The sequence below is a fragment of the Diadema antillarum genome, unplaced genomic scaffold (assembly GCF_040938485.1).
Source record: "Diadema antillarum isolate AM-2024a unplaced genomic scaffold, OU_Dant_1.0 scf00000070, whole genome shotgun sequence".
Lineage (NCBI taxonomy): Eukaryota > Metazoa > Echinodermata > Echinoidea > Diadematoida > Diadematidae > Diadema > Diadema antillarum.
The window spans coordinates 1242006-1255191 of NW_027270959.1; the positions used below are offsets into that span (position 1 = coordinate 1242006).

At 38.9% G+C, this 13186-nt stretch overlaps 1 protein-coding gene across 1 annotated transcript; it reads left to right on the forward strand.

Annotated features, from left to right (window-relative positions):
• The first annotated feature begins 1783 nt into the window (after positions 1-1783).
• LOC139716779 (RNA 3'-terminal phosphate cyclase-like) lies at positions 1784-12633 on the forward strand. Its single transcript, XM_071628312.1, has 10 exons — positions 1784-1828; positions 4328-4428; positions 4746-4889; positions 5639-5821; positions 6558-6699; positions 8588-8712; positions 9372-9430; positions 9822-9916; positions 11144-11248; positions 12538-12633. The coding sequence occupies exons 1-10, from the start codon at positions 1784-1786 to the stop codon at positions 12631-12633; spliced, it is 1095 nt and encodes a 364-aa protein (XP_071484413.1).
• Positions 12634-13186: the final 553 nt, after the last annotated feature.

The window sequence follows — 13186 nt, forward strand, 5'->3', positions numbered from 1 at the left end:
CAACTATGAACACTGTGCTTAATGTGTAAATAAATCTTATTGTATCTTTTCCTAACTGGATCTATGCCTAGCGTTTTTACATTGTACCCAAGATTAACATGAACAGGAAGTATACTTGTCATTGCTGCGAGCTGACTTTTATACTGTTCATTATCATTATTATTATTTTTTTTATATTGGCTGCAAAGGAATATGTACAATAATTGTCATGGAATGTGACAAACACAAAATACAGTAAGTCCAGATTAATGATTTGAAAAGCAAGGATGTGCTTTTTTCTCAAGCTCAATAAACTCCCTGATAAATGTTCTTCAGAAATGTGATACATGCTGGCACTGTGTACTGAATACTAAACTTGCCTTTTCTGTTTTTGGTGTGAATTACTTATCTGAGAAAGCATGATTATGCAATTGAAAGCTAAATGTGAATCAACACTGCCATCCTCTGACATAATTATAAAGGAAAGTTTTCATAAACATGTACATGTACATGCATGTACGTATATGGATTTAGCAGATACAGTGATATACTCTGTGATTTTTGTGAAATTGTATCGACTCTGCATCCACATGTATGTTTTGGAAAATTTCCCCTTGAAATCAGTGACCATGAGGTCAAGTGAAAATAGAGGGGGGCTTTAGGGGTTGCAGCACCATGCTTGGCCCCATCCCAACACACCTGCGGCACATAAAAAAACAAAAACAAAACAAAAACCTCAGTCAAGAAGACCCAATGACACTTGAATAGATAATAGATATAAATACATTGTAGTAGCAAATAAAATGATAGCAATATACAGAAACTGTACAAACATATACATACACACATGCACACTCATGTACACACCAAAGCATAAAATGTGTGTTTTTGTGTGAAAAAAGAAACAAAAACAAAACACAGTCGTATCTATCTTTCTCTTTAAAAATCATGCCATTTAACTGATCTACCCATAGGCATCCACATGTCCATACGCAATTCATCCATCAACAGTCTCACCGCGCAACTATGCAGTCTATCCATTGCTTTACATGTATTTTGTTTTTATTTATCCATCTTTCTATCTACAGTTATACTGTTTATGATCTATCCACCTACATATTGTAAAAATCTTCATCTGTCTGCAATTTATTGATTTGCGGTCTATTTATCTATTCGTCTCTTTTTACTCTCTCTCTCTTCCCTCTCTCTATCTATCTATCTGATCTATCTATCAATCCACCTATCTATCTATCTATCTATCTATATCTATCTATCTATCTATCTATCTATCTATCTATCTATCTATCTATCTATCTATCTATCTATCGATATCTGTCATATCTACCACAAGCCGTCCGTCTATCAGTCAGTAGAGTAGACTTTTCTATATTTCATGCCTACAAAGGAAATTTAAGAAAGTTTTTGCCTTGTTGTTGATCGTATGTGTTTGGGGAGTTCTTTTCTATTTCATCATGTCTTTGTTCATCTAAATGGAATCCTTCGAATTTATTTTGAACAAGGGTAGGTTTAGAGACTGCACCTTTTCTACTACACCTCTTCGATTACAGTAATAATTCTTGCAGTTGCACACATCCACCCGAGTGGTGGCGCTGCGTTAAGTTTTCGCGTTGCCCGTGTCTGTTGCAATCTCTGTCTTGCCTGTCGTCGACTACGATATTCGAGATTGAAATGATGTTCGTACACACTTAAGACGGGGTTGATGAGGTGTCGTTTGTTACCATAGCTTCATTAAGATATCTTCAAAAGTATTCGTTGTACACTGAGCCTGACTGTAGATACCATAATGGCTGCGAGTGCAATCATAGTTGATGGCAGCTTGAAAGAAGGAGTAAGTGTAGTCCCATCTCCTCATTTCCATGTATGTGCAACAGTTCATTAACATAACGTAAATTTACTCGCGAACAGAATGCGTTTCATTCCATCGTTCGTGGGTTTAATGGGATCATACAGTTTTGGTTGAGACCTAATTTCAGGTTTCTAACATTTTTTGGTGAGATTATGAGAAACCTCTTATGAAATATGAAAGAGCATGTAATTCTCTGAGGAACTCAACGTTTATTTGATGAAAATTGGTTTTGAAATGGCTGAGATATCCAAAACAGATGAAGAGTGATTGACAAGTGTGAGTAGGACCCACACTTTATTACGATTGCTTTGTTTTACTTTGTTTTTGGATGTTTCAGTCATTCCAAACCCAATTTTCATCAAATAAACTTTGAATTCCTCTTAAAATGGTATGCTCTGTACTAGATCTATATCTTCTTCTTCTTGCTTGTTCTTCCTCCGGTATTCGGAGATCAGCGGTTATCCGCGTTGAGCTGTGATATAAGGTTCAGGCGTGCAAGGTGAATTTTGAGAATGTATCGGAGGCAGTGGGTCGTAATATCAGCAGAGAGAGAGGTAGGTAATGAGAGACAGGGAAACAGAGTGCTAGTGGTGAAGATGAAGATGTCATTTGCTGTGAAATCCTGGATGACTTGGTCTGGAGGGTTGAGTGCACTGATGTGCTGGATCAAAGCAGCTCTATGGGTCTGAAGGGTTGGACAGGAAGCAACAAAGTGGGTTGTGTTCTCCTCCTCCTCTCCACAGAGTCTGCAGATGGGGGTGGAGGACTTGCCTATGGACATCAGGCGGTACTGTGTTGGGTAGGTGCCAGTTGTGAGCTGGGAGCGGAGTCTTGAGGCATTGCGGAGGTGTGGAGGCAGGGAAGCTGGAAACAGACTAGACTAGTAGGGGTTGGCAGGCTTCTGCACTGTTTCCATAGATCATATATCATATGTCTATATATCTATATCATAAGTCAGTGTTTTCTTGGTATCTCGCAACAAGTTAAAAAGCCCAATTCTCATCTCCACCAATACTGTACTGGCTTTAATACACTTAACTTACATTACCGAATTGGCATTGTAAGTTACATCCAGTATGATTATGGCATTGCAACTTCTTGTGATCCATTCCAGTTTTTAGTTGGGTGAAAAGGTCTGTTTCGACATTGACCGACAAGTAGATCTACATGTATGTATGTCCAATTCCGCAAAGAACTTCTCATTTATAATAATGACATTTGCTGGGTCAGTTTTTCAAAACAGACCCCCAGCAAATGTGTCTGTTATGTGCATTTACAAATCTATCCACCAACAGTTTTCAAAAACTGACCCAGCAAATGTCATTAAATTTATTATAAATGAGAAGTTTTTCGCGGAATTAGACATACTTGTCGGTCAAGTTTCGACATGGCTTGCTTGCTTCATGAATCATAGTAAAATAATAGTAAAATAATAGACCAGAACTCAAGATTTAAAAAAAAAAAAATACCGGTATGGCGGTAGTAATAGTTTTCAATATATACACAGTGCATATATATTGAAAACTATTTCACTTTCGTTATCTTAGCAACTATTGCAATGTATCGCTACTGTTAATTTTTTTCCTATTATTGTCGTTTTCTCTGTACAATTGTATGCAGTGATTTTGTCACTTAAGAAAGTGAGATTTATGTTTGTATTATATATTGTGGAAAAAATGAATAAATATGAACTTGAACTTGAACTTGAACCTAATTAGGTAACCTCTATCTAAGGCCCTAGCAGATTGAATTGGAATTCTGTCTAATAGTGTTGTATGCATATCATCGATACATAATCATTTTAATAAATTGTCACAAAGTCTTGCATCTCCGGCCAGCCAGGCTTGCATTAACTGTAAATTATCTGTGTATGTGGAGTGTCAGGAACGCTTATTTAGACATAGATCTAGATTGTAGAGTAGATAGACATTCAGAGTCTACCTGGGTAGTACAGGTGGTAGTTGGTTTGTTCAGATTTGTTCTTGATTGTTTTCCATCCTTGTTGCAAGTGCAAGTCTTGAGTCATGCAGTCTGCTGATGATGGAGCCGCCCATGTGTAAATTTATCTCATTCTGGATTTATTGTCTTATTGTACCTGGTTACCTTCCTCCAACCAGTGCACCCCCAGTGGGCTGCTTGCTCTCGCAGGTGGACCGTGATGTAAAAACAGATTAAACATGCGATTTTACTGGGCCTCAAAAAGTTTGTAGGCTGAGTCAAACAAAAGTGGGTTTTGGGTTGAAAAAAAAAACAGTTCAGAAGCTATAATTGGCTCTATATATCGCGCTTCCCCATTTATATGCACGTGTCTGTTATGTGCATTTACAAATCTATCCACCAACAGAGGAATAAAGCTTCAGTGCATGGCAAAGAGAGGGGGAAAATACCTGATAAATCATAACAGAGTTAAACTTGAACTGACATATAGTCAATCATTATTTACCTGGTACTTCTACCCCCATGCCAACTTCTTTCACACAGGGTGGTCAGATCCTCCGAATAGCCACTGCACTGAGCTGCCTGTGCAAGAAACCCATCACTGTCAACAACATACGGGCAAACAGGAGCAAGCCAGGCCTAAGGTATGATATCATTCTATTGCTTTATAGTCTGTTATCACCTGTGAATGCAATAATTCTATTGCTTTATAGTCTGTTATCACCTGTGAATGCACAAATTTTAATGAATCCTTGATGAAAATTGTGTTCTGTTTAACTTATTTTTGTTTGGTCTAAGCAATGATAGTCATTATGCTTTTAAGATGTTGCGGCAATATTGTCCCATCAAATATTGTCCCATCAAAGTGCTGATATTCCCATTTAACATGAAAAAGAGGTGGTTGTAGATTGAGCCCTGGTACCAGTAGCCTGTCCAACAATTGCTGTAATAATTTCCACAGACCTCAACACTTGACTGGTATCCAGCTTGTTAACAAGATCTGTGGAGGATCACTGACTGGAGGAGTGGTTGGCTCATCAGAAATCACTTTCTCTCCCGCGAACATTGCAGGAGGGAAACATGTGGCGGACACCGGAACGGCCGGGTGAGTAGAGGCCTACTGAAGTTCTTTCTGTTCCCATGTAGTACTAGTACTTGTCTGAAGGCAGTACCACATATTTCCTTGACCATACATGTGCTACGGTATTGAATTTTACAAACAGCCTCTCACAGAAACTCCCTCAATGCTCCCCCCCCCACTCCTCCCTCTCTGCTTACCCCTCACTTGATAGGGGAGTCAATTATGTACCTCATCAGAGTTAGGTGTAACCAGTGGCGGATCCAGGCAGGGGCGCACCGGGCACGCGCCCCCCTTTAATTTTGTAAAGGTGCTCCTCTTACGGAATTCCTGGATCTGCCCCTGGTAACAGCATCATTGTATTAGATTCTTTGTTGTCAAGTAAAATGTTTCTGACCTCCAAGCTGCTGTTCACCTTGACTGAGTTTTATCACTGCACATTTTCTTATTTTATATCCTCTACATTGAAAATGTTCGGTGACCAGTCCCCAGTTTCAGGTGTTGGGAATAAGCTGACCTGACCACATGTTTGAAAGATTTGTTCCATGAAGAGACCTTGTTTCTCATTGTAAGGGGAGCAGCTTTTTACTGGGGGTAATTGAGACAAGTCATCTTCTCTGTCAGTCAGTGAGACTTGCAGATTTCTTCACGGCTTATTTTGTAAATTTTCAGAGCAAATTTATTGCAGTAAAGATGGATATGATACTAGTTCTCATGTTGGCAGTATAACATGCCCAATCACTGGCTCATGTGTCGTGTGGATTCGACCTTTGCAGGAGCGTGGTCCTGTTGATGCAGGTGTCGCTACCATGCCTGCTGTATGCATCAGGTGACACCCATGTGACCTTAAAGGGAGGCACCAATGCAGAAATGGCACCTCAGATCGACTACATGAACTCGGTCTTCCAGCCCATGGCAGAGAAATTTGGATTGAGCTACGAATGCCGCATCGCACGAAGGTTAGTAAGAAGACTGTTGTAGATCTGACAAATGCAACATAAGTAAGAAATGTTTCGCTGTATTCATCAAGAATACATTTTGTGAACATGAGTACATCCTGATGATTGCCATCATTTTATTCCATAATGGTGAAGTGAAATGATGACCATACTTGAACGTTTGAAGTATCTTGATATCTTTAAACCTGTAGTTACCTGATCTGCCTATGAAATGTTTGTTTTTCACCCTTCCTTATCAGGAGGCGTGAAGTGTGTCATATTCATCTTGAAATTAGGTGATGTAGGATGTAGTCTCTTGACCTTAGAAGATGTGTGTTGGGATCTCATGACCAAATGAATGCTTCACATGCCAACTTACCAGGTGCCCAGTTTGTTTAGAGAAATACACGTAGGAAGGGAGATGTCTGGATTCCAAAATAGGGACTTAGCTATTGTACAGTTCCTCTCTCACAATTTCAATGCATTCAGAACAAACAAACAAAGAAAGAAAGAAAGAAAGAAACAAACAAACAAACAAAGGAAAAGCAAGTGTGTCCAGTTTAGCCCCTTGTCCTCTTCCAGAAACTCTCAAACTAGATTCTCATGAATGATATCCACAAAGGTATGATGGAAACCATATTGAAGGGCTTAAAGCATCAAGACTAAATGCAATAGATATGTATGTATGCTATCATTACAGCTGAGTTTCGAAAGCATGAAATATTAAGCTAATCTCTTTTTTCTGACTCCTGTGTAGAGGCTTCTACCCCAAAGGAGGTGGAGAAATCCAAGTGTCTGCTAGACCTCTCCGCGAACTTCAGCCTGTCACTCTCCTAGATGTCGGACAAGTTAGCAGGGTCACAGGCAGATCTTTTGTGGCTGGATCACTACCAAGAAAGGTAGCACCATGCTGATAGTTACCTGAAGATGATGATATTAATATTGGCTTGTGTACTTATTGTACATGTATCTATTTCAATGCTTGCACTGTTTTTCCATATTGCCAGAGACCCATTCTTACACCTGGGCGAGGAGGAGAATTTTGTTGTGAGGACGGATTGGAACCCAGGTCCTCCTGTGCTTAAACAAGCAAGCAAACAAACAAACAAACAAACAAACATAATTCTTATCCAGCAAATCATCATACTCCCTGACATTAGAATAAACATCGTGAACCCTTGCATCAAATCATCTCCCAGTTTTACACAAGGTATGAGTATCCATCTACAGTTTTCTTGTTTCTGCAAAAAGTGCTGCAGGAATCTTCTTTCTGTGTCTTGGGATTGTGAAGTTAAAGGACAAGTCCACCTTCATACATAAGGATTGAGAGAATGCAGCAATATTAGCAGAACACATCAGTGAAAGTTTGACGAAAATTGGACAATCCGTTCAAAAGTTACGAATATTTTAAGTATCTGCGCAGTCACTGCTGGAAGAGAAGACTACTACAGTGTATGATGTCACATGCGTACAACTATATAATGAAAATAAAAAGAGAATTTCACAAAACTTGACTTTTTGAATAAAGTGCACATTTTGTCGACTTGCTACTGACGTATGTTAAGGGTAATATTATTCCCCCTGCCTTCTGAAAGAGAGAAGTCGAGTGTTCTTTTGTTATACGAGAAAAATGGAAATACGTTGAATTTTCTTTATTCTTTCTTTATATCGTTGTACTCATGTGACATCACAAGCTTAGTAGTCTTGTCATCCAGCCGTGACTGAGCAGAAACTTGAAAAATTCATAACTTTTTAATGGATTGTCCGATTATGCTCAAACTCTCACTAATATGTTCTACTAATATTTCTGCATTCACTCAACCCACATGTCTATCAAGGTGAACTTGTCCTTTAATCTTATGAATACCACTACCGCATGATGATTAATATGGAACATTGCAAGAATGATGATGATGATAGGCTGTTGATCTAGACATAGGCCATCTTATAACCAAAGTCCTTCCATGCAGATTTCCTATCAATTTGAAGCATGGAATGATATGCTGTTCGATAGTTGTCACATACAGCCTGTAGTTTGTATTTTACTACTGTATATGCCATATATTTAGCGAGTCAAATTTTTTTGCGAGTCAGGACTTACTGACAATTTTGCAAGCTATTGAATTTGTGATCGCAGAGTACAGTAGTGGATATAAAAATGTATGCATGCATGTTGCATTCATGTCAGGGTCAAAGAAACTTGTAGAATTTGTGAAAATAAAATTTAAAAAAAAATGTATGGTGTATACATTTTTATACTGTAAAAGTGGTTTCTTTCGCGGTGGTTTTATTTTCGCGCTTTTCGCGCTTTGAGTTTGAACCGCGAATTTAACATCATGCGAAAATGTTTTGAACTCGCCGCTTGTTACAACGCTATTGCGCACATGCACACATGAAGATTCTGCGCATTGAGTGTATTGATGGTCAATACACACACAGCAATACCGCGCAATGTAGGTACAAGCATGTTATAAAGTACTCGAGAGACAGGATTTCAGGTAAGCCTGCATTTGATTTTAATTTCTATTAAATAAATATAAGAATAATCGGATTATAGTTTGGGTTTTCATGTGCAAAATAACAGTTTTTGCCGACTGTGAGTTCACAGATTTTGCCAACCGCGAATTTAAACACACGCGAAAAAGTCGGTACCGATGCAAACCGCGAAAGTATCTGTACGCGAAAGAAACCACTTTTACAGTACTTGGTCAGGATATATCTCTGTATATGTTCCTCTGAACATCACACTAAAGACATTTGTGGTGCTATATGTTTCTGTGTTCCCAGCTGGCACAGATTATGGCTAGTACAGCGAGTAGCTTGATAAAGAAGGCCTACCCGGGGACAAGTGTCAACATCGAAACCGTGCAAGAGTCTGCCGGGGCTGCTGTCGGGAACGGATCGGGAATAATGTAAGTGTCCCGGATTGGGGACATCTTTTTGAGTTTCAACTGTGATCATGGTGCTTTCACCGAACAAGGAGTTGGCAGTTTGCACAAGAAGAAAAAGGGGGTTGGAATTGTTTGACGGTATTACATCACAGTTTAGTAGAAATGTTATTTGTTAGTTTGTTTAGTTGAAATTGTTTTTATTCAAATTCATAAATTCTTCCGTCGAGATGCTTTCATTGCAACTGATTGACAAATTGCCCTGCATCGACATAGATAAGCACTGAATTGATCAGTGTTTCAGTAGTAGCCATAATAAAAAATCATGGGCGTACATACTCGAGCGGGAATTGTTTTGTGTGTTTTGTGCTGTATGTTTGCATCAAGCTTTCTTGAAGAGAAGGAGTGACTTTCACAATAGTTCCACCCAAGAGCGGTGTTTGAATTTGCTCCGTAGAAATGCAAATCTCTGTACAATCATAGCTTTTACAAGACAATCTCACTGTGATCTATATCAAATTTGCTCCATAGTAATGCAAATCTCTGTACAATCATAGCTTTTACAAGACAATCTCACTGTGATCTATCTCATTGATTGTCAATCTTCATCTATATCTATACCCTGGCATATTACGTTGTATGTCTCTCAACATGTTTTGTTTGATATTTGGTTCATCCAACAGGTTAGTAGCAGAAACCACTACTGGTTGCAGAATAGCTGGCTCAAGCCTTGGGAAAAGAGGTATGTTCAACAACAAAAAGGAAAGAAGTTCACTATTTGGAATTCCAGAAGGATAAATAACACTAAATGAAAGAAGCTATTGGACAGAAGTCATCTCAAGTAGTTTCAAAAGCCAAGTTTAATTCATCTGGGTAGTTAAGAGCATTTATTAATTTACTGCATCTTCTCTGCAAAAGAATGTTCATAATTTCTGTTGGGAAAAGGTGATGTTCAAGATTAAAAAGAAGTTTGTTTCAGTTCAGGCATCTTTCTGTGATTAGACAGGAGTTATTGCAGTACTGCTGCACATTGAATGACCAGTGGTGTTCAAATCCATCACTTTACAATCATTTAAGCATCACAGCTCCAGACAATGGGACCGTATGACATTTTCCTCTATTCTGGTTGCCAGGGAAACAGGCAGAGGATGTTGGCCGAGAAGCGGCGGAGGAGCTCCTTAAGAATCTGAAACATGGAGGATGTGTAGATGAGTATCTCCAAGACCAGGTAAGCCTAACTTAGCCGTTTCTTAAAGGGACTGGACAGTACTGGTTGAGGTGAGGATTCAGTTTGTAACGTTTTGCGAGACATTTAGAAACCACTCTATGAAATGTTAGAGAGCATACAATTCTAAAGGGAATCCAAAGTTTATTTGATGAAAATCGGTTTTGAAATGACTGTGATATCTAAAAACAAGGTAAAACAAAGAGATCCTAATAGAAGTTGTGGCCTGTCAATTTGCTTAGGATCGCTTTTTTTGATATATCTCAGCAATTTCAAGGCCAATTTTCATCAAATAAACATTGAATCCTTCTTGAAATTACATGCTCTTTCATATTTCATAAGAGGTTTCTCATTATCTCTCCAAAAAATGTTATAAACCTGAATCCTCCCCTCAGCCAGTACTGTACAGTCCCTGTAATGGTCAGGTAGCAGTCCAAGTGTACTAAGGGCACACTGAAAAAGTGTTTACCATTAGCTTTTTTACAGTGCATCAATGTTGTGCACAGTTGAGGGCAGAAAGTACTGTATAGGCTGTTATTTTCGCAAGGGTTTTATTTTCGCAAAATTTGTGAATCTCGCTGTCGTACCCTGAATTTAACAACACACAAAAATGTCGCCATACCGTAGGGTGATAGTGCGCTTACAAAAGCCTCAGTGTTTGATATCTGTCCGCAAAAATAAAAGCATATACTGTTGATGGGTACTACCAAGTATTGTAAAGGTAATTTTATGTAGTCTGTTCTTTTCAATGTTTGCTTTCTGTTAGCATGTGTGTCACTTTCAAGTTTTTATTTCATAGTGCTCTTCTTAACAGGGTATATCGTGAATGTTTTCCAGTACACAAATCTAGTCAATATAAAGATGGAAAGGAAGTGGTCACTTTTCAATGACAGGATAAGCTGTTAGAAATCAAGAGATGTGCAAGGATTTTTTCCCCTCTGGTATTAATGCTGTGTTATTTTCAATGATACACAAATTGAAGTCTTTAGCTCCACAGTAGATCATAATGGGTGTCAGTATGTCAGAAAGTGATATATTGAGATTATGCATTATCTACATTCATAACTTTAATTGTCACATACTTCTGGCATTTTTTTATTTGTGTGTGTGTGTGTGTGTTTGTGTTTGTGTGTTTATTTCCCTTTCTTTTTTTCTTAATTTCATCTCCTTCTTCTCCATCTTCTTAATCTTCTTCTTCACACAATTATCATCATCATTATTTCTCTGCAGCTGATTATCTTCATGGCACTTGCCAAGGGTCAGTCCAGAGTGAAAACTGGACCGGTCACTCTCCACACAGAGACGGCCATCCATATAGCAGAACTGTTGACAGAGGTGAGTTACCGGCCAAGTTGAGAACTTTACCCCCAAGAGACTTATGCCCTAGTTACCTCCGCCAAGGGGGGAGGTTATGTTTTCGTCACCGTTGGTTTGTTTGTTAGTTAGTTAGTTCGTTCGTTCGTTTGTCCGTGTGCAAAATAACTCAAAAAGTAGTGAACGGATTGGGATGAAACTTGCAGGAAAGGTTTAGAATGACACAAGTGACAAACGATTAACTTTTGGTAATGATCCGAGAATTTTGGGGGAATTTATGAAGGATTTTTTATATTTTAGCAGGTAGGGTCAATGAACTTGGGAGTTCAGGTTGCGCGTATTTGAGGTTTGCCTGCGTGCACTAAAGTGCGTACTCTAGTTTCTACTGGGGCGAGGTGCGCCGCAGCTGAGGGTTTATGACGTAACAAAGGCTTCTATGTTGGGAAATCGGGCGACTTTCAGCACCGATGTTGTGTGTACGTATGATATCTATATGGAAGAACAAGATCAGTGGTGGAAATAAGCTGCATGCTTGGCGGAGGTCTGCGCTCTCAGAGTGCTTGTCTAGTTTTTGTTTGCAGCTGTTTATTTGTTCTTTTATTCTAATTTAGGCAGTAGAATAAAATCAGCAACTTAATGAATGTTAACCCATTGAGGACGGGCTGATTTTGCTACAACATGCTTTTCCCGTAGACACCTGCCTGAGTATAGTCGGGACTCATCCTCAACGGGTTAAAGTAATTGCAGCATTATGATTATAATGCATATGACACACATCCTTCAAAGATCCTAACCTGCTCAGTGTTTCAACCAATATGTTTGTCAGTATCATTGCCAGATCACTGTGGGTGTGTAGTTGGACCAAGGTTCACTGCAGAAAAACAACAACAACAAAAATTAACATAGCAAAATGCAAGTTACCTTGCCCCACCAGTGTCTTTCTTTCCACAAAACTTATGGACTTCATGCATCTTTAAAAGATCTTTCCTGTGTTTTGAGTACCTTGGTAGTGTTTTCAGGCTCTGTTTTGGATTCAGTGTACATGCTGAAAACCACTAGCTGTGAAGAAAAATAGAAGCGCACTCGGGAAATTCGTAATAACGATTTTAACACTGATTTACAATTCTGTTCGTTGTATGAATGATTCTTGAGTTGAACTTTTCCTCGTTATTCGCTAATGGTTTTTCTCAGTGCATTTTCTTGCTTTTCTTACAAAAAAACCGAAAAAAAACCCAACAATTCCACAAACAAATACAGAGTGTTGCGAGGTTTTTGTGATTATGTATTATTTTGAACTTCTTTCACCTCAGGCAAAGTTCAAGGTGTCACCTGTACAAGATGGGTCAGGAGAGGGCGCCAACATCATAGAGTGCACTGGTGTAGGACTGATCAACCATCAAGTGTAGTCGGTGCCTCACACAGGAGTATCACACCAGTGAGCTTGACTCAAGTAGGCTGATAGTTCTTGACCTGACCACCTGCGTTTTAAGATTGTATGTTTTTATGAAAAGAAGGGATGGGAGTATAGTAAGTCTTGTTCATCCAGGCTTTTACATAATAATCCTGTTACAACTCTACACCTGAGACAGCTACTGTGATGTTTGCTAAGGTATAATAGTCATATGGGTAATATCTTTATGGGAAGTATCAGCATTACAGTACTAGTTCAAAAATGAATGAATGTTAGGTGATATATCATATACCTACTTGGGAGGAGGGGATGAGAAAGAAATTGTCCTAGGGAATCATTTTGGCTAGAATGATTTGTGAAGGGCAGTATGTCACGCAAGGAAGGTGTACATTGGATCACTAAACATTTTACCATGCTTCAAAGCGACATTACAGATTATTACCAGCTGCTGTCACACTGACACAACTTCTTTGCAGCTTAACTTTGAGCACTCTTTGCAAGGTTTGCTCATCTGTTCACACTTGCAGCCAAACTTCGTAAAGTTTCAG

Excerpts from the sequence above, each read along its gene's own strand:
- LOC139716779 (XM_071628312.1), top strand. The coding sequence starts at position 1,784 with ATGGCTGCGAGTGCAATCATAGTTGATGGCAGCTTGAAAGAAGGA. Across the intron at positions 4,890-5,638 it reads GCGGACACCGGAACGGCCGG|GAGCGTGGTCCTGTTGATGC; the intron begins GTGAGTAGAGGC and ends CGACCTTTGCAG. Across the intron at positions 11,249-12,537 it reads TAGCAGAACTGTTGACAGAG|GCAAAGTTCAAGGTGTCACC; the intron begins GTGAGTTACCGG and ends CTTTCACCTCAG.